This window comes from Hylobates moloch, unplaced genomic scaffold (assembly GCF_009828535.3).
Source record: "Hylobates moloch isolate HMO894 unplaced genomic scaffold, HMol_V3 SCAFFOLD_9, whole genome shotgun sequence".
Taxonomy (NCBI): Eukaryota; Metazoa; Chordata; class Mammalia; order Primates; family Hylobatidae; genus Hylobates; species Hylobates moloch.
Genome location: NW_026652284.1, coordinates 344708 through 369727, shown reverse-complemented (window position 1 = coordinate 369727; position 25020 = coordinate 344708). Strand labels below are relative to the sequence as shown.

The window sequence follows — 25020 nt, the reverse complement described above, 5'->3', positions numbered from 1 at the left end:
CGTAAGTGCTGGGATTACAGGCATGAGCCACTGCGCCTGGCCTATCCTAAAAATCTTAAAAAAACAAAACAAAACAAAACCAGTGGGGTGTGCTGGCTCACGTCTGTAATCCCAGCACTTTGGGAGGCCGAGGTGGGTGGATCACGAGGTCAAGAGATCGAGATCATCCTGGCCAACAGGGTGAGTCCCCGTCTCTACTAAAAATACAAAAAATTAGTCGGGCGCCTGTAGTCCCAGCTACTTGGAGAGGCTGAGGCGGGAGAATGGTGTGAACCCGGGAGGCAGAGCTTGCAGTGAGCCGAGATTGCGCCACTGCACTCCAGCCTGGGCGACAGAGCGAGACTCCGTCTCAAAAAAAAAAAAAAGAGTTACAGGATGGTCTGAGGCATGAATTAAACTTCAGCGTTTTCTCTTCTCTACAACATCCAGTTGGTCCAGCACCATTTGTTGAGGAGACTTTTCCACTGAATTGTACTGGTGCTTCCTTCAGTCTGTGATGTGGCTGTACATGTATGGACCGATTTCTGAACTCTATTCCATTGTGTTTGTCTATCCTTATGCCAGTACCATACTGTCTTGATTATATAGTTTTATAGTAAATTTTTTTTTTTTTTTAAGACGGAGTCCGCTCTGTTGCCCAGGCTGGAGTGCAGTGGCGCAATCTCGGCTCACTGCAAGCTCCGCCTCCCGGGTTCACGCCATTCTCCTGCCTCAGCCTCTCCGAGTAGCTGGGACTACAGGCGCCCGCCACCACGCCCGGCTAACTTTTTGTATTTTTAGTAGAGATGGGGTTTCACTGTGGTCTCGATCTCCTGACCTTGTGATCCGCCCGCCTCGGCCTCCCAAAGTGCTGGGATTACAAGCGTGAGCCACCGCGCCCAGCCTTGCCAAACTATTTCTTAGGAAAAATAAGTTCTGCATATCTAATAACCAACAGGCAAAAGAACTTCAAATATTAAATCCATGAGTAAATTGGTACACAGCAGTGCTCAGTTAATGTCTCAGAAGGCAGTTAATGCCTTCTTCTGGCTGTGCTCGTGTCAGGAAAGAATATGTATTTAATCTTAGTCCTTCTTAGAGAACTCTGTAGGACCGGGCGCGGTGGCTCACACCTGTAATCCCAGCACTTTGGGAGGCCAAGATGAGCGGATCACCTGAGGTCAGGAGTACAAGACCATGCTGACCAGTATGGTGAAACCCTGTCTCTACTAAAAATATAAAAATTAGCTGGGTGTGGTGGCGCAGCCTGTAATGCCAGCTACTCAGGAGGCTGAGGCAGGAGAACTGTTTGAACCCAGGAGTCAGAGGTTGCAGTGAGCAGAGATCATGCCACTGCACTCCAGCCTGGGCAAGAGAGTGAGACTCTGTCTCAAAAAGAAAAAGAAAAAGAGAACTCTGTAAAAACTATGTTACATCTTTTTTATACATTAATTTACAAAGAACTGGTTATCCACTCTTGCTTGGCTTTTATCAGCAACTTCTGTTGTTGATGTTAGGGGCACACATAAGTGGAAGCAATCTTTTTGTGGAATAATTAGAAGGTAAATACATTGGATGCCCATCTGTATTTTTATACTATAAAGCTGTATTTATTTATTTTTTTTTACTTATTTATTTATTTATTTTGGGACGGAGTCTCACTCTGTCGCCCAGGCTGGAGTGCAGTGGCGCGATCTCAGCTCACTGCAAGCTCCGCCTCCTGGGTTCACGCCATTCTCCTGCCTCAGCCTCCTGAGTAGCTGGGAATACAGGTGCCCGCCACCACGCCCAGCTAATTTTTTGTATTTTTAGTAGAGACGGGTTTCACCGTGTTAGCCAGGACGTTCTTGATCTCCTGACAGCATGATCCGCCCGCCTCGGCCTCCCAAAGTGCTGGGATTACAGGCGTGAGCCACCGCGCCTGGCCTAAAGCTGTATTTGAAGGACATTTCCGACACATTTATAACTAAATGGAAGGTCTAAAGCCACATGCCCCTGGTTGGACAGCATCACTGTCAGTTGATACTGTCATCCTGACAAGGCTTTTTTGTGTTTGCACAAACACTTCTTTGTTTTATAGTTTAGCTGTCATAAGCAGCTACGCAACTCTCAGCACCCGGGATTTCCAGTGAGAGGAAAACCAGTGGAACTTAGCGATCATGTCCTCTGCAGCCCACAACTAGGGGTCGGGGAGGAGGTGTGGCTGTGGCAAGACAAACAGCATCCTCTGCATCCTTCAGTGCTGCAGCTCCCTGTTCTTGCTGAGGCCGGAGGACCTGCAGATTAATAGAGGACGGTTATCAGCTGGGAAGAGGAGAAGCTTGGGCATAGATACCTACTGGGAGTGCTGGCTAACGAGCTTTCGGAACAACAGTGCTTAGGGGAAGCAATGCTTAGGGTGAAACTGTGAAAAAACCTACTTGTTTTAGATATCCTCACGGATATCTGTATGACGGGCCAAGGGCTAATATGGAATGCAGGCTCCTAGGAGCTCCTGGCTGAAGAAGGAGGAGGGAAAATGGAGCAGCCAGCTCAGTGAGGAAGCTGGGCACACAGCCGTGCACTTTCTTCAGGGCAGAACAGAAGGGACACTCCTGGACCGAGGCTCTCAGGGACCAAGTGCAGGAGCTTCACTTTTGTTTATGGGTAGGGGTATGGGGACAGGTACCTGGATGGAGAAAAACCTGACTTGCTTAATGTCTGTGGATGCAGAAAAATTTTGCCTAATACTGGTTTAAAAGGTGAGGGTGACCTGAACACCTTTTGATTTGTGCAAATCCAGGCTCTTGCTGGAGAGTACAAGTTGCAGGGCCTGAAATGCTTGGAAGTGAACTGGACCCTTTGGGAAAGGAACAAAAACCATTTTGTTCACTTTGCCATTCCTGTGTACCTGGTATGCCAGGTTCCTCCTCATTTTGTGACTTTTGAACATTTTATAAACTGCCAAAAACATATACTATGTGATGATCAATATTGGGATAACCATAGCAGTGAAAGCGGGGAGCCTATGGGCCTCATTGCACTAGTCACTGTCATCCTTGGACCAGCTTTCACTGTAGGAGGGTCACATAGTCCAGCTGCTGTAGCAGGAATCCCATGACTTCACAAAACGTCCTGACCAAACCATGTTCATTACAATAAAAGGACAGCTGCGTGTGGTGGCTCATGCCTGTAATTCCAGCTACTTGGGAGGCTGAGGCAGGAGAATCACTTTAACCTGGGAGATGGAGTTTGCAGTGAACTGAGAGACCATGCCACTACACCCCAGCCTGGGCAACAGAGTGAGACCCTGTCTCAAAAAGAAAAAAAATCTAAAAACCCAATAAAAACAAAATCAAAAGTTGGTTCTTTGAAAAGAACAATGAAATTGACAAACCTTTAGCTAGACTGACCAAGCAAAAAAGAAGAATCAAATTACTAAAATCAGGAATGAAAAAGGAGATCTTTTCTGGATGCCCTTAGGATAATTTTAGTAGAGACAGGGTTTCACTGCGTTAGCCAGGATGGTCTCGGTCTCCTGACCTTGTGATCCACCCACTTCGGCCTCCCAAAGTTCTGGGATTACAAGTGTGAGCCACTGCACCCGGCCCACTTTTTTAAGTACTTTATTTATTAGTTATGGTGGTTTTGTTGGGAAACTGGTCCACAGACTTTTCACACTAGTATTCTGGACCTGATGACCTTTCACTCAAGTATTCGGCATGCATTTTGGGATAGCCACTTTGATTAGCACATATAGAAATCTAACATTGATTCTGTATTAATAGCTGACTCTCCTGCAGTGCCCACCATGGGACATTCTTAAGCTTCGCTAAACTTTCTGCTTCATAGGACACCCTGGGTCCTGTTTGTATTAGATACACTGAGAGGGACACAGGACAGGAGCCCCAGTGGTGCCAGGCTGTCTTCTTCAGTGGAGCCTGGCAGCAGGGGTAGGGCATGGCTCAGAGCTGGGAGACAGCTGCAGCAGGCAGATGGCACAACTGGTGCTGGAGACTTTGACCACTTGGCTAAGCCAGTGTCCATCAGGCTTTTCTATAAAGATAACATTTTCTGTTCGTAATTAATAAGAAAAACCCATGGAGGTGACTCAGTAAATTTTCATTCACTTGTTTTAGTATCCATTAATGATTCTTGCCTAAATCAGTTTTTACTGTGATGTGATCAAATAGCAATATTCTTTTCTTTTCTTTTTTTTTTTTTTTTTTTGAGAGAGGGTCTCACTCTATCACCCAGGCTGGAATGAAGTGGCATGATCATGGCTAACTGCAGCCTCATCCTCCTGGGCTCAAGCGATTCTTCTGTCTCAGCCTCCTGAGTAGCTGGGACCACAGGCATGCACCACCACACCCAGCTAATTTTTAAATTTTTTGTAGAGATAGAGTCTTGCTATGTTGCCCAGGCTGACCTTGAACTCCTAGGCTCAAGTGATCATCCTGCCTCAGCCTCCCAAAATGCTGGCATTACAGGTGTGAGCCGCCGGGCCCAGTCCCCATTTCGTTTTGTAAGTACTTTTTGTAATACTTGTAGCTCTGCTGCTCCATTAAGCAGGCTAGCAGACTATGTGTCTTATACCAAATTGTGGTTTTACTACTGAGAATAAAAACAATTAGAATTAGTTACTGCGGCTGGGCATGGTGATTCACTCCTGTAATCACAGCAATTTGGGAGGCCGAGGTGGGTGGATCACTTGAAGCCAGGAATTGAAGACCAGCCTGGCCAAAATAGCAAAACCCCGTCTCTACTAAAAATACAAAAATTAGCCACACGTGGTGGTGCACGCCTGTAATCTCAGCTACTTGGGAGGCTGAAGCATGAGAATCGCTTGAACCCAGGAGGCAGAGGTTGTAGTGAGTTGAGATTGTGCCACTGCACTCCAGCCTCAGCGACAGAGTGAGACTCCATCTCAAAAAAAGGAAAAAGAAAAAAGAATTCATTACTGTAATCTGTGGTTGACAACAAAAAATCTCCTCAAAAAATGCTTAGCAGGCCAGGTGTGGTGCACATCTGTAATCGCAGCACTTTGGGAGGCTGAGGCAGGTGGATCACCTGAGGTCAGGAGTTCGAGACCAGCCTGACCAATTTGGTGAAACCCCGTCTCTACTAAAAATACAAAAATTAGGCGTGGTGGCGTGCTCCTGTAGTCTCAGCTACTCAGGAGGCGGAGACCGGAGAATTGTTTGAACCCGGGAAGTGGAGGTTTCAGTGAGTCAACATCGCGCCAGTGCACTGCAGCCTGGGTGACAGAGTGAGACTCCATCTCAAAAAAAAAAAAGGCCAGGCACAGTGGCTCACACCTGTAATCCCAGCACTTTGGGAGGCCGAGGTGGGCGGGTCACCTGAGATCAGGAGTTCGAGACCAGCCTGACCAACATGGAGAAACCCCATCTCTACTAAAAAAAATACAAAATTAGCCGGGCATGGTGGCACATGCCTGTAATCCCAGCTACTAGGGAGGCTGAGGCAGGAGAATCGCTTGAACCTGGGAGGCGGAGGTTGCCGTGAGCCGACATCGCGCCATTGCACCCTAGCCTGGGCAACAAAAAAAAAAAAAAAAAAGTGCTTAGGAGCGTTTTGCCATATCTGAAGGACAAACCTGTCTCAAAGGTTGGGAGACCTCTCACCATACACACCTGTCAAGAGGCACGGGGAGGGAGGAAGGTGCTGGGGCTCCGCCTGCCCTGCGTGGGGTGGGTGGGGTAACCTGAGGGGATGCCGGCAAGTCTCAGGTCAAATGTCAGAGCATCAGGTGAGTGTAAGGATGTGGTGCCTGCATGGCTGAAAGAAGAGTCATATCAGAAGAGTTATAAATAATGAAAATTGAGTGACTTGTTTAAGCAGGAAGTCAAACCCTATGATAATGAAATTCTTATATAAATGGACTACAGTAAATGCATGAGAGAGTTGGACTTTAAAGACTCAACCCCTTTTGAGATAAAAATAAAACTCCATCGAAGGAATATCTGTCTTTGTGGTAGCTGCTTGGGTGAAAGAAAACTGATGTATAAAGATTTCATTTCCTTATTTGGGTCAGCCTGTGTTGGTTGCAAAAAATATCTTGACTTTGCCACTTTCAGTGGTCTGTAATGCTGCCATTTATAGATGAAAGATTCTCTTTAGGGTGAATAAACAGTATGACATTCATTCTTTTCAATTTTAGTTTTCATGTCAAAAGTTTCTTGCTTGTAAACCTCTTCCTGATATACGTAGCTGGTAAGCCTACTTCCCTGACATTTTTTATCTCATTCTTTTATAGGTACTTCCTATTTAACAGACATTGTGTGGTGGGCTGGCACAATCGCAAGTAAGTAGCCTGTGTGGCGAAGTCTGGTCTTTTCCTTTCTTAGAATCCATCACTGGTCTGGGCAGGGCTGGGGTGGCTGGGCTAGGGTGGCTCTGTTCTTTGGAAGAGGGTGTCGCGTGGCCTCTCCCCAGGCCCTAAGCATGCCTTTCAGTTCAGATGTCCCTGCCTCCCCAGGGCACTCTCCCTGCTCCCCTTCCTCTCAGGATGAGAGTGCAGAAGGACACGTTAGGAGCTGGTGGAGGCCCCTGCTGCCCACGATTAGCCATGAATTCAGTCCAGGCTGATCTGTCCTGGGCCCGAAGAAATTAAAACAGCTCCTGCTTACTCATGTAGTTGGGCTGTTGGCATTTGGTGAAATTCCATGTTAGGCTGCCTTGTTTTTCTCAGCACAGTTGGTTTAACAGAGAGTTTCATGACCCAAAGATCAGGTCATGTGCTATAATGTAAAGATAAATAATATTATTAGAGTTCAGAACTCTAAATGTATTATAAAGGACAACTGTCTTTGAAATTCAGAAATATTATGTTTGGCCAGGCATGGTGGCTCACGCCTGTAATCCCAGCACTTTGGGAGGCTGAGACAGGTGGATTGTTTGAGCCCAGGAGTTCGAGACCAGCCTGGGAAACATGGCAAAACCCTGTCTGTACAAAAACAAAAATTACCTGGGCATGGTGGTATGTACCTGTTTTCAAAGCTATTTGGAGGCTGAGGTGGGAGGATTGCTTGAGCCTGGGAGGTGGAGGCTGCAGTGAGCCAAGATCACGCCAGTGCACTCCAGCCTGGGTGACAGAGCGAGACTCTGTCTCTAAAGAAAAAAAAGAAACATCACGTACTTTGTTTGTCACATTTGTCTTTTAATACGACATTACGTGGCAATACCAATTCTGTTCCTTGAAGAGCTCCTCTTTAAGCTCTGTCTGGGTGATGTCCCTGCTGCAGTCTTGTGCGGCAGTACTGTATCCTCTTGCTGTGCCAGTGGCCTGTCACTGTGGCCAGCTGCCTATGCCAGAGTAGGTCCCAGGCCACTAGAGGGTGCACAGGAAATTCTGCCTGATTTGTGTGAGAACAAGGATGTGTTAAGAGAGCGGAGATATGCCCAGTGCCATGCCCATTTCAGTCACTGCTGGTTAGGTTCGGCATTTCCATGGAGGGCTGAACCTACTCACCCGACTGATGGGACCAGTGAAGGTGTGGGTCCTGACCGCTGACCCCTTAAATATGCAGATGACACCCCAGATGTGATTCTTCACAAGTAACAGGAATGCAGTAGCCCTTTCAGGGCAGAGCCTTGCATAATTCAACTCTGATCAGTGCTGGAAGAGAGCTCTATAATTGCAAGTGGTATCCTTGTGATTTTCCTGACAGTGGCTGTTGGCCAGATTGGAAACTTCCTGGCTTACACGGCGGTCCCCACGGTCCTGGTAACTCCCCTGGGCGCCCTTGGAGTACCATTCGGGTGAGAGCCAAGATTGTGTTTGGTATTTAATGTGTAGTGTAGATATAACAACTTTTCATTTTAGATGTTTCCGTTAAAATAATAAGAGCAAAGTTGTAATAGAAGATAGATCTTCAGGCCGGGCATGGTGGCTCACTCCTGTAATCCCAGCACTTTGGGAGGCCAAGGAGGGTGAATTATTTGAGGTCAGGAGTTCAAGACCAGCCTGGCCAACATGGTGAAACCCTGTCTCTACTAAAAATACAAAAAATTAGCCGGGCGTGGTGGCGACCACCTGTAGTCCCAGCTGCTCGGGAGGGTGAGGTACAAGAATTGCTTGAACCTGGGGGGCGGAGGTTGCAGTGAGTTGAGATGGCACCACAGCACTCCAGCCTGGGAGACAGAGTGAGACTCTGCCTTAAAAAAGAGAGAGAAGATAGATCTTCAGTATTCTACTCTATATCGTTTAATTTTATCCCTTCAAATATAGTTCTGGGTAGTATTAACCCTTTTCTTAGATATTTAGTATATTTGAAACTCTAACTCATTCTTCCTGCCTATCAGTGAATCTGATGCTCTCATTCTCTCGGTCGTCGTCCTGGAGTACATCTTAGAGACTACAGAGTCTTCTGACACCTTGGCAAGTTATTCTGAGAACTCATTAAGCAAAATGACTCAGTTGGTGTTTTATTGGGGTGCTTAGCATTCCTCGCTGGATGCCGGACAGCCCCCACCTCAGCCCAGGAAATTACAGAGGGTGGGATGAATAACACATGGCACCGACGGATGTGAAATAGGATTTATGACTGATGCAGTCAACAGCACGTGGATTTTCTTAGGAGAAGAAGGTCCCGGGTTTGGTTCTGAGTGAGATGAGTGAGGGGGACCTTTGGATTTTTATTGTAGTTAGGTGGTGGGGTGGGCTGGGGGTGGTTTGCATGCTTAGGCCGGGCTGGCATGGAGTGAGGTTTTTGCCCATGCCAAGGGACCGAGGACTCCAGGGACTGAGGACTCTACGGAATCTGTGTGTGCATAGGCTTCTTTTTAAATTTTAATTTCATTTTTTATTATTAATTTTTTAAATTTTATTTCTCCATTTTAAATCGTCTTTTTTAATTGATACACGTGAGTAGGCTTCTTATCAGGTTGCCTAGTTATGGGGCAAAGGGGAAAGGGGGGGAATGGGAACTTGAGGGCTGCAAGCCGTCAAACATTGCAGCTGGACTCTCTATTTACTTACTGCGAAAATGATTTATGAGATACTTATTAAATAACATATATCCTCGTGTGAACCTATTTATATTCTGACTTGTCTTTGAAGAAATCATTATAAATAGAAATAGGGTAGAAGAGAAATAAAATCCAAGTTTCTAACTCATGGATACATTGGTTTTCTGCTGTATTCCAGGCAGTTGCCCAAATCCTTGCAGAGAAATGTGTCCGTGATGGATGTATTGAAGTTTACACCTTAGAGTCACGTAGGCATTAAGGTTCTGTGACCTAAATACCATGTTTTTCACATGTGACGCCTTGAGAATGTGTGTGTGGCACATTTTTCTCGTGAACACATGCACTGCTATCATGTGTGGCTTCACGTCCCTTTGTGTTTTGGATGGCTCTGAGACGCTGGGAGGGCAAGAGTATTCTCACTTAGGGAAACACTCCTCTAGCTTCTGCGACCCGTCCTCCTGAAAGATAATCGGGCAGATAAACAACCTGACCCGGTGATCTTGGCACATGGCACATTGAATGCACATATACTAAAATGTTTTGCTCAGTTAATTTCCTTAGAACTGTTCTCAATGCACTTTGATGATTAAGTCACTTCACCAGAAATGTTCACTGCTCCACATCTGCAGGAGGTGTTATTCACTGTAGGAACCATGTCAGATGGTGTTCTGGATAAAAAGCCTGTCTTCAGCTCGGAATCCCAGTAAGACCTTTTCTTTTAAACAGAATAAAACTAAAATTAATTTGGAAAAAAACAATCAAAGATGATTATCAAAGTGTGCATATATGTATGTATATATGGTTTTTTTTTTGTTTTTTTTTTGTTTTGAGACGGAGTCTGGCTCTGTCGCCCAGGCTGGAGTGCAGTGGCACGATCTCGGCTCACTGCAAGCTTCACCTCCTGGGTTCACACCATTCTCCTGCCTCAGCCTCCCAAGTAGCTGGGACTACAGGCGCCTGCCACCACGCCCGGCTAATTTTTTTTGTATTTTTAGTAGAGACGGGGTTTGACCATGTTGGCCGGGATGGTCTCGATCTGACCTCGTGATCCACCCGCCGTCCTCCCAGAGTGCTGGGATTACAGGCCGGAGCCACTGTGCCCAGCCAATATGTATGTATATTTTAAAAGCAGTTCTGTTCTTGATAATGGGATGGGGTTGCTGGAATTACATAGAAACAGAAATGAAAAGAATGTGGTGCTGGAAAAATAAGTCAGTGTAGCAGTGAATAGAATAGAGAGCCCCCAAATAGGCTCACTTCTTTCTGTAATAGTGTAATGTATGATAAAGTAATCATCTGAACATGCTGTGTTTAGAAAGAGGTTTAAAAAACTTTTGGGAAATATTTTCAAATTACAGAAAGGAAACAGGATTAAGTATAACCAAAGCAATACCCATCTCCCCTTACCCAGACACACCTGCTGCTAACATCTTACCCACTTGCCTCATCATACACTTTCTCTGTATTTGGGTATCTCAGTCTCAGCACTGTTGATGCTTGAAGCCAGATAACTCTTTGTTGAGGGAGCCATTCTGTGCATTGTAAGGTGTTTAGCAGCATCCTGGCCTTCACCTCCCAGATGCCAGTAGCACTCAACCTCCCCAAAATGTCTCCAGACATTGGAAGATGTCCCCTGCGGGGCAAACCACCCTTGGTCAAGAAGCACTGTTCTATGTGAATGTGATGTGATTTTTTTTCCTGTTTTTTTAAAAAAATCAATTTTAGCATAAGTTATGATTCGTTACCCCTGAACACATCAATTAGTATTTTCTAAGACTAGAGATATTCAGATTCTCTCCAAATAACCACAGTACAATGATCAATTTTGATAAATTTCACCTTGTTATGATACATGTATCGAATCAGCCTCCATGTTCCAATTTTGACAATTGACCTGTTATGCCATTATTTTATGTCATTATCTTTTATACCATTATTTTTCTTCTAGTACAAGATCTAGGCCAGGCGCAGTGTGATTCATGCTTGTAATCCCAGCACTTTGGGAGGCCAAGGCAGGTGGATCATTTGAACCCAGGGAGACCAGCCTGGCCAGCATGGCAAAACCCTGTCTCTACTAAAAATACAAAAATTATCCAGGTGTGGTGGCACACACCTGTAATCCCAGCTACTTGGGTAGCTGAGACACAAGAATTGCTTGAAGCTGAGAGGCAGAGATTGCAGTGAATTGAGATTGAACCACTGCTCCAGCCTGGGTGACAGAGTAAAACTCTGCCCCCCCCCAAAAAAAAAAAAAGATAAAGAAAAGATAAAGCTCATTAAAAAAAAAAACTATGAACGAATTCTCTTATGAATATAGATGGAGAAATTTTGAACAAAATACTAACCAGTTGGATCCAGCAATATATAAAAAGGATTATACAAGTGGGATTTATCCCAGGAATGCAAAGTAGATTTAGCATTGAAAATAAATTAGTGTAATATACCACAGCAATAGAATAATCACCATGTGATCATCTCAAAAGACACACAAAAATTATGTAGTACAATTCAATCCTCTTTTATGATGAAAACTCTCAGTTTGCTAGGAATAGAAAATAACTTCCTAAACTGACAAAGGGCCTCTGTGAAAGTACCCCAGCTAGCATCATACTTAATGGCACAAGAGTTGATGTTTTCCCCTTAAGATCAGGAAGAAAACAAGCTGTCTACTTTCACCTCATCTATTCATCATTGTACTAGATATTATAGCCACAGCAATTAGGCAAGCAAACAAATTAAAAGGCATCCATATTGGAAAGGAAAGGAAGAAGTTAATTGCCTTTATTGGCAGAAGACCTGATTTTTTTTTTTTTTTTTTTTTTGAGACACAGTCTCGCTCTGTCGCCAGGCTAGAGTTCAGTTGCGTGATCTTGGCTCACTGCAACCTCTACCTCCCGGGTTCCAGTGATTCTCCTTCCTCAGCCTCCCGAGTAGCTGGGACTACAGGCATGTGCCACCATGCCCAACTAATTTTTGTATTTTTAGTAGAGATGGGGTTTTACCATGTTAGCCAGGATGGTCTTGATCTCCTGACCTTGTGATCTGCCCGCCTCGGCCTCCCAAAGTGCTGGGATTACAGGTGTGAGCCACTGCACCCAGCCTTTTTTTTTTTTTTTTTTTTAGATGGAGTCTCACTCCATCACCCAGGCTGGAGTGCAGTGGTGTGCTGTCGGCTCACTGCAACCTCTGCCTCCTGGGTTCAAGTGATTCTCCTGCCTCAGCCTCCCGAGGAGCTTGGATTATAGGTGCCCACCACCATGCCCGGCTAATTTTTGTATTTTTAGTAGAGATGGGGTTTTGCCATGTTGGCTAGGTTAGTCTTGAACTCCTGACATTAGGTGATCCACCCACCTTGGCCTCCCAAAGTGCTGGGATTACAGGCATGAGCCACCACACCCAGCAGAGGACCTGATCTTATATAGAGAGTCTTAAAGAATCACTAAGAAATTATTAGAACTAATAAGTTTAGCAAGGTTGATGGACACAAGATCAATATATAAAAATTTCATCTGAGGCCGGGCGCAGTGGCTCATTCCTGTAATCCCAGCACTCTGGGAGGCCGAGACGGGAAGATCACCTGAGGTCAGGAGTTCGAGACCAGCCTGGCCAACATGGTGAAACCTCGTCTCTACAAAAATACAAAAAAATCAACCAGGCGTGGTGGCACATGCCTGTAGTCCCAGCTACTCGGGAGGCTGAGGCAGGAGAATCGCTTAAACCCAGGAGGTAGAGGTTACAGTGAACCGAGATTGTGCCACTGCACTCCAGCCTGGGCAAACAGAGTGAGATTCTGTTTCAAAAAAAAAAAAAAAATTACATCTGCTTGGCGTGGTGGCTCAGGCCTGTAATCCCAGCACTTTGGGAGGCTGAAGTGGGTGGATCACCTGAGGTAAGGAGTTCGAGATCAGCCTGACCAACGTGGTGAAACCCCACCTCTCATAAAAATGCAAAATTAGCCAAGCGTGGTGGCGCATGCCTGTAATCCCAGCCACTCGGGAGGCTGAGGCAGGAGACTCGCTTGAACCCAGGAGGCAGAGGTTGCAGTGAGCCGAGATCGGGCCATTGCACTCCAGCCTGGGCAACAAGAGCAAAACTCTGTCTCAAAAAAAAAAAAAAAATTACGGCCGGGCACAGTGGCTGATGCCTGTAATCCCAGCACCTTGGGAGGCTGAGGTGGGCGGATCACGAGGTCAGGAGATTGAGACCATCCTGGCTAATACAGTGAGACCCCATCTCTAATAAAAGAAATACAAAAAATTAGCCGGGCGTGGTGGCAGGTGCCTGTAGTCCCAGCTACTCGGAGAGGCTGAGGCAGGAGAATGGCGTGAACCCGGGAGGCAGAGCTTGCAGTGAGCTGAGATTGCGCCACTGCACTCCAGCCTGGGCGACACAGCCAGACTCCGACTAAAAAAAAAAAAAAAAAAAAAAAAAAAAAAAAAAAAAAAAAAAAAACCCGTGCTGTGGGCCACCCCCACCACGCCGGGGCGAACAAACCAAACACCAAAAAAAAAAAAAAAAAAAAAAAAAAAAAAAAAACAAAAAAAACTCTTGCCGGGTGTGGTGGCTCATGCCTGTAATCCCAGCACTTTGGGAGGCCGAGGCGGGTGGATCATGAGATCAGGAGTTCGAGACCAGCCTGGCCAACATGGTGAAACCCCGTCTCTACTAAATACAAAAAATTAGCCTGGTGTGGTGGCACATGCCTGTAATCCCAGCTACTTGGGAGGCTGAGGCAGGAGAATTGTTTGACCTCAGGAGGTGGAGGTTCCATTGAGCCGAGATTGCACCATTGCACTCCAGCCTGGGCAACAAGAGGGAAACTCTGTCTCAACAAAAGAAAACAAAACAGAAACTCTTACAATGCATCAGTAAAAAGTCAGATAACCCAATTTAAAAATGGCACTGTCGGCCAGGCACAGTGGCTCATGCCTATAATCCCAGCACTTTGGGAGGCGAGGCAGGTGAATCACTTCGAGTCAGGAGTTTGAGACCAGCCTGGCCAACATGGTGAAACCCCGTCTTTACTAAAAATACAAAAATCCTCCTGGGCGTGGTGGTGGGCACCTGTAATCCCAGCTACTCGGGAGGCTGAGGCAGGAGAATCGCTTGAACCTGGGAGGCAGAGGTTGCAGTGAGTCGAGATCGCGCCACTGCACTCCAGCCTGGGTCACAGAGTGAGACTGTCTGAATAATAATGAATGAATGAATGAATGAAGATGGCACTGTCCTCTGGTATTCCACAATGGAATAAGAGATGATTTGGCCTCGTGGCTCACACTGTCCACTTTCGTGCATAGCAACCCTTTCCCACTTGGCATAGTCCACCCGTTGTCCGAGGCCAGTTCTAGGCCCACTTTTTGCCCTGTGAGCCCCCTGCGTTTCTGGTTTCTCCTTTTCCGGGCAGCTACTCGGTGGAGCTTCTCTATTTAATATCTAGTCGTGTATTCATGTCTTTTGTTGTTTCTTTCAGTGATGTTGCTTATTTCCCCAGCGACACCGTTGGGAGCTTCTTAAGAACAGGCTGTCTAGGGACAAGGACACGAAGTGGTACAAGGGAAAAGTAGGCCGTTTAGGACCTGTGGGTGTGTCATGACCATGTTTGTATCTCTTGTTAGCTTTGTGGCCTTAGGTTCAATGCTGACCCTTTCTGAGGCTCAAGTTTCCTTATCTTTAAAATAGGTATTAAAGGAAGTAATCCGGTCCATACCTGAGCCTGGTATGCCCTCCTCCCGGACGTTCCTGTTTTCTGATCGTCTTCAGCACAGACATGAGTAAAGTGAGAATGACCAGTCCTGTGACTTACTGAGGGCAAGGTGTTCCAATTCAGATTGTAAACTGATAATTACACAGGGAAATAAGAGAAGAAACACATTAGAAGCCTGGAGATTATAGATGTTTTTGAAGAATACATTTTTTTGCATTAATAATGTGACCACTTTTTAAAAGTTTTTAGTATTAGAGGAAATAACCACCCATACTACTTCTACTATGCTGCAATTACTATTAGCATTTTTATTTTTTCTTTTGTTTGTGCATTTTTCACTTAATTTATTTTGTTTTTATCATGCATTACTTATAATTATTTTGACAGTTTTTGTACTCTACTTTTCCATGTAGCATAAATAACTAGTATTTTTTATTGGTTCCTTTTATAAGTAAGGAAACATTACTTTTATTTTTGGTCAGTCATAAAACTTTTTATACTCTGGTATATTTTATATGTGCTGACATAGTAATATAGTGGTGTAAGTTATGTGTATCATTACGTAGTAGTTATACATGGAATTGGTGTGAAAATTCTGGCCAGGCATGGCAGCTCACACCTATCATTCCAGCACTTTGGGAGGCCAAGGCAAGAGGATCATTTGAGCCCAGGAGTTTGAGACTTGCCTGGGCAGTCGAGTGAGACCCAGTCTCTACACAAAATTTTTAGAAAATTAGCTGGGTGTGGTGGCATGCACCTGTACTCCCAGCTACTCCAGCGGCTGAGGTAGGAGGATCACTTGAGCCCAGGAGTTCAAGCTTGTGGTGAGCTGTGACTGCACCACTGCACTCCAGCCTGGGCAACAGAGTGGGAGGTGGTCTCTTAAAGGGAAAAAAAGAAGAAAAAGAAAATGGTTTTTCTAGATAAAATATCTGCTGTTAGAAGAAAGGTAAGGTAGTTTGGTTTAAACTTTAATGATTTCTCTTTTTTCAATAAAGGTCCATTTTAGCTTCCTATCTCCTGAAGGAAAAGCTCAACATCTTGGGCAAGTTGGGGTGCCTGCTAAGCTGTGCAGGGTCTGTCGTGCTGATTATCCACTCCCCAAAGTCTGAGAGTGTGACAACTCAAGCTGAGCTGGAGGAGAAGCTGACCAATCCAGGTAATTCCTTTCTAGCAGCACTGCCAAGAAAGTTTACACTAGGAGTCCCAACTTTTTTAACCACGTCTTCAAAGTGAATGCTTCCTGGCAGGGCAGAGGAACCATGTGTCCACCCTGATCTGTTACTGTAGATCTGTGTTCTCTGGGCACGTGCATCAGTGGGCTGTGCTCGCAGGCTAGCCCTCTGCCCTCACCCTCCCTCCTGATCCTCAGGCCCTAGGGGGAGCCTCCGTGACCTGGTATTCCTTCGGGTTCTCTTCTGGGGCCTTGTGCATGGGTGCTTTCCCTTCCCACAGTGGCTCCCCTTGGGCCACCCTCCCAAGTCTGACTGCCACCCACCCCTCCCCACATAACTTTCCTGGTGTGCCCTGCCCGCTCTATCTCCACCTCAGCACTAAGCTCCCTCCAGCATGAAGCTCTGTGAGAACAAAGGCCTGGCATCTCTTAAGTTTAGATTCCTCATATAGCCCTGTTTATATATCTTTTGACATAATTTCTTTTCTTTTTTTTTTTTTTTTTTTGAGATGGAGTCTCGCTCTGTCACCCAGGCTGGAGTGCAGTGGCGTGATCTCGGCTCACTTCAAGCTCTGCCATTCTCCTGCCTCAGCCTCCTGAGTAGCCGGGGACTACAGGCGCCTGCCACCACGCCCAGCTAATTTTTTTTGTATTTTTAGTAGAGACGGGGTTTCATCATGTTAGCCAGGATGGTCTTGATCTCCTGACCTCGTGATCCACCCACCTCGCCCTTCCAAAGTGCTGGGATTACAGGCTGAGCCACCGTGCCCATCCTTTTTTTTTGATAAATGCATTAAAAACTACTATCTGTATGATTACAACAGACTTAAAGTATAGATTTCACTTTAAGTAGACCACCCTGTGTTGCTTACCAACAAGTTTAGACAGATGCCAGCACAAAACTGCCTCCACATCAGTTTGCTGGTTTTCATGTCCACACTCGCTGGTTTGTATGTCCACACTTCCTGGTTTGCATAGCCAGCAGTTCCCAGCCCTCTCAGGTCCATTTGTGATGTTGGAATGGATTTCACGGAAAACACAACCTCCTTATACACACAATTTCAAACCATCAATTTAATGCCCTAACTGTAATATAAAGGAGAAATACCAGGACAATACTTTAAAGCAAAACATCCATTTCATTATGTAAATGCTCAGGTCCCACTACAAGAGAAGACCTATTGAAGCTGGCCAACACCACACCTTGTGAGGAGTGGTTGAGAATCTGGTAGCTGTAGCTATAGACTGACGTGGGGGTGTAATGTTATTGACTTGGACACTTGAGGTCTTGCCATCAACAAAATGACCCTCAGATGGAGCATAACTCTTAATGAAGTTTTGATCAAAGAAAGAACAATCCTCCCTCAATTTACATGGAAGTGACATGTCTGAAAAATTCAGCGTATATTAAATCCATGCAAAAATTTCTTTGTTTCATACATAAAATAGTTTCTAGGCTCTGATTATTATAGGCATATTTTTCAGTTACAAGTCCAAGGAGACATTCAGAAGTTGTGACGAGAATGGGATGATTTTTGATGGGGATGGGGGTTGCTGTCTGCACATGCCTCTGCCCACTGGATGCAGCCCCCAATCATTGCAAAACCCATTGCAAACACCCCCACAGCTTAAAGTCCTCCCTCCTGTCCCCTGCCTTACCCCTGCCCCCTGGATTCCCAGGTGCTTTTTTAAAACCTCGGAGCATCTCCATTCACTTGTATTGTTAAGAGAATGGTTCTAGGCCGGGCGCAGTGGCTCACGTCTGTAATCCCAACACTTTGGGAGGCCGAGGATGGCAGATCACCTAAGATCAGGAGTTCAAGACCAGCCTGGCCAACATGGCCAAACCCTGTCTCTAATAGCCAGGCGCGGTGGCAGGCGCTTTTGTATTCCCAGCTACTCAGGAGGCTGAGGCAGGAGAATCGCCTGAACCTGGGAGGCGGAGGTTCCAGTGAGCAGAGATTGCGCTATTGCACTCCAGCCTGGGCAACAAAGAGCAAAACTCCGTCTCAAAAAAACAAAACAAAACAAAAAAAAACTGATCCAGCCTGACAGACAGATTTCAAAAAAAAAAAAAAAAAAAAAAAAGGTTCTGATAAAGCACCCTGAACATGGTTTTTTTTTTTGAGACGGACTGTTGCTCTGTCTCCCAGGCTGGAGTGCAGTGGTGTGATCTCGGCTCACTGCAACCGCTGCCTCCCGGGTTCGGTTCAAGGGATTCTCCTGCCTCAGCCTCCTGAGTAGCTGGGATTACTGGTGCATGCCACCACGCCCGGCTAATTTTTTGTATTTTTAGTAGAGAACAGGGTTTCACCGAGTTAGCCAGGATGGTCTCGATCTCCTGACCTCCTCCTGATCCGCCCACCTTGGCCTCCCAAAGTGCTGGGATTACAGGTGTGAGCCACTGTGCCCGGCTGTAAATGTTTTTGTTTTTTTTTTTTTTTTGAGATGCAGTCTTGCTCTTTCACCCAGGCTGGAGTGCAGTGGTGCGATCTCGGCTCACTGCAACCTCTACCCGCTAGGTTCAAGTGATTCTCCTGCCTCAGCCTCCTGAGTAGCTGGGATTACAGGCACGCTGTAATTTTTGTACTTTTAGTAGAGACGGGGTTTCACCATCTTAGCCAGGCTGGTTTTGAACTCCTGAGCTCATGAACCACCCGCCTTGGCCCCCCAGAGTGTTGGGATTACAGGCGTGAGCCACCGCGTCTGGCTAACCCGGCTGTAAATGTTTTAACAGTGAAAATGATGGGAGTAATTTTGTGGAATGAAATCAGTGGGTCTGGTAAATTCAAGCCAGAGCCTGCACGCCCCCCAGGGCTGTGCCGCAGTAGAGGTGGGTGGCGGGTGGAGGCCTGGGTGCCGCCCCAGTCCACCGCCTGGGTTGCGGCTGCTAGGCGGCGGCTCTGGGTGACTGCTGTCTGTGTTCCAGTGTTTGTGGGCTACCTGTGCATCGTGCTGCTCATGCTGCTGCTGCTCATCTTCTGGATCGCGCCAGCCCATGGGCCCACCAACATCATGGTCTACATCAGTATCTGCTCCTTGCTGGGCAGTTTCACCGTGCCTTCCACCAAGGGCATCGGGCTGGCGGCCCAAGACATCTTGCATAACAACCCGTCCAGTCAGAGAGCCCTCTGCCTGTGCCTGGTGCTCCTGGCCGTGCTCGGCTGCAGCATCATTGTCCAGTTCAGGTACATCAACAAGGCGCTGGAGTGCTTCGACTCCTCGGTGTTTGGGGCCATCTACTACGTGGTGTTTACCACGCTGGTCCTGCTGGCTTCAGCCATCCTCTTCCGGGAGTGGAGCAACGTGGGTCTGGTGGACTTCTTGGGCATGGCCTGTGGATTCACGACCGTCTCTGTGGGGATTGTCCTTATACAGGTGTTCAAAGAGTTCAATTTCAACCTTGGGGAGATGAACAAATCTAATGTGAAAACAGACTAGAAAACAGACTAGATTGCAACAGGAGCTTGGATGGTTCGAGGAACAGGCATTGGAGGTGGTTTCTGGCCCTAATTGGATGTGAGGTAGAAGAGATCCTCGATCATGGTGTTAGAATGGACTGGATAGTAACAGTGGTGGACAGTGGGGAGCGTGGCTCAGCACCAGAGCAGAGGCCCAGCCAGCCCTCTGCAGCCCGAAGGTGCCCAACGGTTGCGTGGCACCATCTCTCTCTGATGAGACGAATCTCAGTTTCATTTCCATTAACCTGGAAGCTTTCATGAATATTCTCTTCTTTTAAAACATTTTAACATTATTTAAACAGAAAAAGATGGGCTCTTTCTGGTTAGTTGTTACAGGATAGCAGAGATATTTTTACTTAGATTACTTTGGAAATGAGAGATTGTTGTCTTGAACTCTGGCACTGTACAGTGAATGTGTCTGTAGTTGTGTTAGTTTGCATTAAGCATGTATAACATTCAAGTATGTCATCCAAATAAGAGGCATATACATTAAATTGTTTTTAATCCTCTGACAAGTTGACTCTTCGACCCCCACCCCCACCCAAGACATTTTAATAGTAAATAGAGAGAGAGAGAAGAGTTAATGAACATGAGGTAGTGTTCCACTGGCAGGATGACTTTTCAATAGCTCAAATCAATTTCAGTGCCTTTATCACTTGAATTATTAATTTAACTCTTATTGTGTATATGTTCTTAGATTAGAATAATGCAACTTCCTCGAGTATGCTTTAATATTTCAATATTCAAGTTACAACTGTATAAGGCAGTTAGAAATAATACAGTCACATGTCACTTAATGATAGGGAAACATTCTGAGAAATGCATTGTAAGGTGACTTTATTGTGTGAATATCGTGGAGTGCACTTACACAAACCTAGATGGGACACCTATGACCCACCCAGGCCAGATGGTACAGCCTGTTGCTCCTGGGCCACACACCCGTACAGCATGTGACTGCACTGAATATCGCAGGCAATTGTAACACAGTGGTGAGTATTTGTGTTTCCAAACATGGGGAAGGTACAGTAAAACTGTGGTATTATAATCTTATGGGACCACCGTCATGTAAGTGGTGTGTCTTTGACAGAAACATGGTTACGTGGTTCATGACTGTATATTCACTGGAAGATAGTCAAGACTAAAGACACACTAGAGCAAACTGACCCGTTTAACATGTGATTATTGTCCAATTAAAGACAGTTGATTTAAGTAGCATGAGGTATTATTTTATTTGTATTCAATCTGTGTACCTGGGATCCAGTATCAAATATATCCACATTCTTTATCAGCAAGCATTTATGGCCATTCAGAAGAAATAAATTAGGTAACTTGATAATAAGGCTAAGTGGGAGAGTACCTGTTCAATAGCTCATATATCGAGTACCCTGTCATACAGGAACAAGTTAAAGCACACAATTGAGATTAGGCTAGCTTCTACAAATTGTAACACACAGTTTTCAAAAGATTTTCTAACAAAAAGCCAATGAATGTAGCCATCTCCTTGTTGTTTGCAATAGCAGAGCGTCCTAGAGTTCCTCAGCTAACCTCTCATTATGTGTCTTAAATGCAAAAGAGCCATTAATTATGCCAGTATTTGAATCAAAGAGGTCATTCTCTGTCTATAGTGTTCCCATCCATGTGTTCCAAATGGGAGCAAAGCATGAAGTGATGCACATATTTCACCACGGTATCATGTACTTCATGGCCAGTGTTTTATCTCAGCAGGGAACTATGCCAAGTTGAAAGATGGAGTTGGGTAAAGCAGATTAGGTGAAGTAGAACATAAAATTGAATAGTGCCCAATTAAAGTTCCTCAGTAAGAAAAAAATGTGTTTTTGTAGGCAAAAAGAACATTTCTAAAGTCGCAAGGAATAGCTTCCTAAAGTGTTGAGTGAAGAGGCTAAATAAAACGAGACTAGTTTAATATAGAGAGAAAAATACCTTTATGAAGTAAAAGTGTATGTGATGATCATGGGTTGTCAGTGATTTGTGAACTGAGAGCAGCAACAACATTATTTAAAAAAAAATTTAAATCCTCTCTTAATGGATGGTTAACAAATGCTCAAAGTCCATTACTCTTTTTATTGGCTCTTGCAGGTTTTGTTTTTTTATCATCAGTGCTTTTAGGAATGCAGGCCTTAACTTACTGAACTGAGCTTTCTGAAAACGTAATGTAGCAGTATCAATATACTTTTAGGCATAAAAATAGTTTCCTAGGTAAGGGATGTGAGATATTCAAAGAATACATGTGGCTACCAAGTGTAATGAGAAAGTTCATGTGTCACATGAAAATGATCATGTTTGTGTTGCTACAGCTTTCATGGGAAATTTAGTTTAAAGGCAGCTCTTGGTGTACCTTAGTATATTTTAATCCACAATTACACCATTGATACTGAGAGGTGATACCCAATGATCTTCTCTATAATATTCTTAGAGTAGAACAAAATCTCAAACGTATTAATAGCTCTTCTACCCTTGAAGGTGACTGATCCTGGGACAGTTAGAATCTTTCAGGTTTACCTCTGTTCAGCAGATACTTCACTAGGATACATAGCTTTTCTTCCAGTGAAACCAAGTTCATATCATCCATTGTTTTTCAAGCACGTGACACTAGCTTCAAAATAAATGACGTGACCAGTGGTTGAACAGTCTAATTTTCAAATTTAATATAGAGCATATAACTTCCGATTTAATAGTATTTATTTAAAAAATTTATGTTGTCATCATTCATTTGAAAATGAAAACAAAAGCCCCAAAGTGAGAACTTTGGGGGAGGGCCTAGAACATGGATAGATCTCTTAGTGGTCTTTCCAAAAGTACGTGTACTTGAAATATTTTCATTATCATACTATTCTTTGAAAAAAAAGATGCTTACTGTATACTTGTTTTCAAGCATCCTCTAAAATCAAAGGTTTTGATCACATTATGCCGATTTCCTCTTGATAGATAATTAAATAGGCCGTTTCCTCTTCTTGGGCAATGCCTTGTTTTCTCTTCTGAATATTTGCATTTGAAAAGATTGCTTCCTGTTCTGCTCATTGATCAGGTCCAATTAAGGATTCTAACTCTAACCCGGCACCACAAAGTCCCCCTGGAGCGTCTTCCCGGCTGGCAGGACCATGCCATCTCTGTGGAGAAGGTGCTGGGGAGGGAAGTCCTTCCAGTGCCACATGGAGTGAGGCCCTGCCCATGCTGGGGACTTTGGGGAAGAGTCCGGTATTCTGGTGGCCTTGCTCAGCTCTCATTGAGATCTTTTCCTACCAGAATGTTAGTGAAATATACTTCGCAGCTCTTTGTTCAGCAATAAGGAATATTCTTTCAATTCCTGCTCTTCAAGCCAATTTACCACACCCAGTTGTCTTTCCAGAAGTTCATCCCAGCGGTAATATGTTGGTGTTTGTTCTTCTTTGGATTTCACATCTGTTTTCTGGTAGAAGTGAGCACTGTTCACTTGTGCAGTCGTCTTATATTCCTTCTTCCTAGATGACTCAGCTCTTTGTAAATGTTGTGCTCAACTTCTAGGGGCCAGCTCTAGACTTTGGAGATGCAGTGTCTCCCAGGCGTGCACAGACACCTGGTGCGTGGAAACAGGTGTGATGGGCACAGGCTGCTGCCCTTCTGTCTGGTCGGGGTTTCCTTTTTTTCAAGCTGCTCAGCTAACCCAGAAGAGGGGAGAGAGTGCTCCGGTGGTTCCCAGAGCCCCTCCCATCGCACTGCTCCGACCTGACGCCTGCTCAATCCTGACTTAGGCTTCCTGCCACCAAGCAGGAAACTAGAAAGAGAACATTTCAGTGTAAGGTCTGTTCCCGACGGCATGGATTAGCTTCCGTGTTCTGAAGTTGTCCTTTTCATGGTGTCTGACACCAAGGGCGTTGTTCACCCATCAGGCGGGATTGGATGGAGTCTTGGTGTTTTGCCTTCTCAGGGACCAAAAATGTATCATTGACTCCTTAACAGTGACCTTCCTCCCGAGGACATATCCGTGTTCATTTTTCATAGGTTTTACTCATGTTCATAGGTAGATTCTGTTAATGTGAGTTGGAAAGAAAAGACCAATTTGTACAGCAGTCACACCACAAGACAGTTTATCATATGAAATACCTCAATTTTTTGTATTCCTCATTTCCACCTCACAGTTGTACTGGTGATGAATTTTAAGGGTCTGTCCTTTAGCTTATAGGTGATGTTTCACATCTGGCCAGATTCTTATACCTCCATTGTATACTTGAAAAGGTTCAGAATTACAGGAACAGCAGTGAGAATTTGGCCCACTACCACGACTCATTTGTTTCATTCACATTCCTCACGTGCAACAACGTAATTATATTTTAAGAAAATGTAACTTTGTTACATAAAAATATGTTGTCTAGTAAAAAGTTGATATTCAGTAGAACAAGGATCATGTAAATAAACATCTATTTCACATGTACCCAAAAGCATTTAAAAAGCAGAATCCAGGGCCCAGAGCATGAGCCAGGGAGGAGGATGTTTTTCTTCTTTTCTCTGTTTTTCCCTAAATCGTGCAAACATCGGTGAGTCTCTTAACCTTTCTGTGCCTCAGTTTTTCTACCTCTAAAGGGGTGGGATGGTTCTTCAAATTGTTTCTAGAACACCGGCACTTTCAGCAGTGTTCTGGTGGCCTGAGATGAGAGCACCGTGTTCAGAAGTGCCTGGGAGTGGCACAGTGGAAACTCTGCTTGCACGGGACATGGAGTCTCCTCAGGACCATGCTGTAGAACACACAGCCTCATGCGCTGAGAAAGCAAAGGAAGTGCTGGGTGTAAAGTTTGCATGATTCCATGAAGCTTTAGTTTTCCTTTTTTTGTTTTAAAAGAAAGGGTTTTATATGTTCTATTGTAAAATATGGAAATTAAACAGGGACTTAAGAAAGCCGCACAGAAAGATCACCTTCTGATGGTGTGTGATGGGCTCCTGACATTCGGCTGAGGTCTGTATTCTGAAAAAGATTTAATGGCCTGTGAAACACTTGGATTCTGTTGCACTGGATTTGTAATAAATGACGCTGAACTTCCTGCTTCCAAGCAGCTCAACCCTGATGCTGAACTGACACCAGGCGAATGTCAGGGCTCCCAAACCACTAGTGCCAAAGGGTCATGTTGAAAAGTTCAGAATATTTGCCAGAATATAATAATTGCCCCCACCTTAGTACTTTTGCACTTTACAGAAATTTAGATACTGTTTTTCAGTGGCTTGAGTGTTTTGCCTTTTCAAAGGATAACTTATTTTCTTGAAAATGGAATATAATCATGAAAGAGAGGAAGAAGATGTAAAAAATGTCAAATGTTGATTGGTTGTGTAAAAGTTTTGTCATAGACGTGTATTGGGGAGCTTCCAATTAGCACACATAGACACGTGTCAGTGGCTAAGACCTGCTTATATTTTGCTTCATAGATGTAGTCATAGCATGTTGTTATTGCCTCATGTAAATAAAAAGGCTATTAAGTTTTCCAGTAACATTTATTAATCTGTATGTGTTTTAAAATAAAATAACTTATTTCTAGCTGAACATTTGTTGATTTGTTTTTCCCTTTACTTGAAATGCTCATGTAGTCTCAGGTTCCAGATCATCCCAGTTCCTCACATTTTTCCTATTCTCTTTTTAGAAATGAGTAGCCTAGGCTGGGTGCAGTGGCTCATGCCTGTAATCACAGCACTTTAGGGGGCCGAGGCGGGTGGAACACTTGAGGCCAGGAGTATTTGAGACTAGCCTG

General features: G+C 44.8%; 1 protein-coding gene across 1 annotated transcript in view; it reads left to right on the top strand.

Moving 5' to 3' along the window:
* The window catches only part of NIPA1 (NIPA magnesium transporter 1), a 37350-nt gene extending 12533 nt beyond the window's left edge, over positions 1 to 24817 (top strand). The window contains exons 2-5 of the mRNA XM_032758536.2: positions 6236 to 6283; positions 7650 to 7740; positions 15652 to 15812; positions 18757 to 24817. Coding sequence (XP_032614427.1) covers positions 6236 to 6283; positions 7650 to 7740; positions 15652 to 15812; positions 18757 to 19268 — 812 coding nt within the window. The 3' untranslated portion in view covers positions 19269 to 24817. The remainder of the gene's footprint in view (positions 1 to 6235; positions 6284 to 7649; positions 7741 to 15651; positions 15813 to 18756) is intronic.
* The last annotated feature ends 203 nt before the right edge of the window (positions 24818 to 25020 follow it).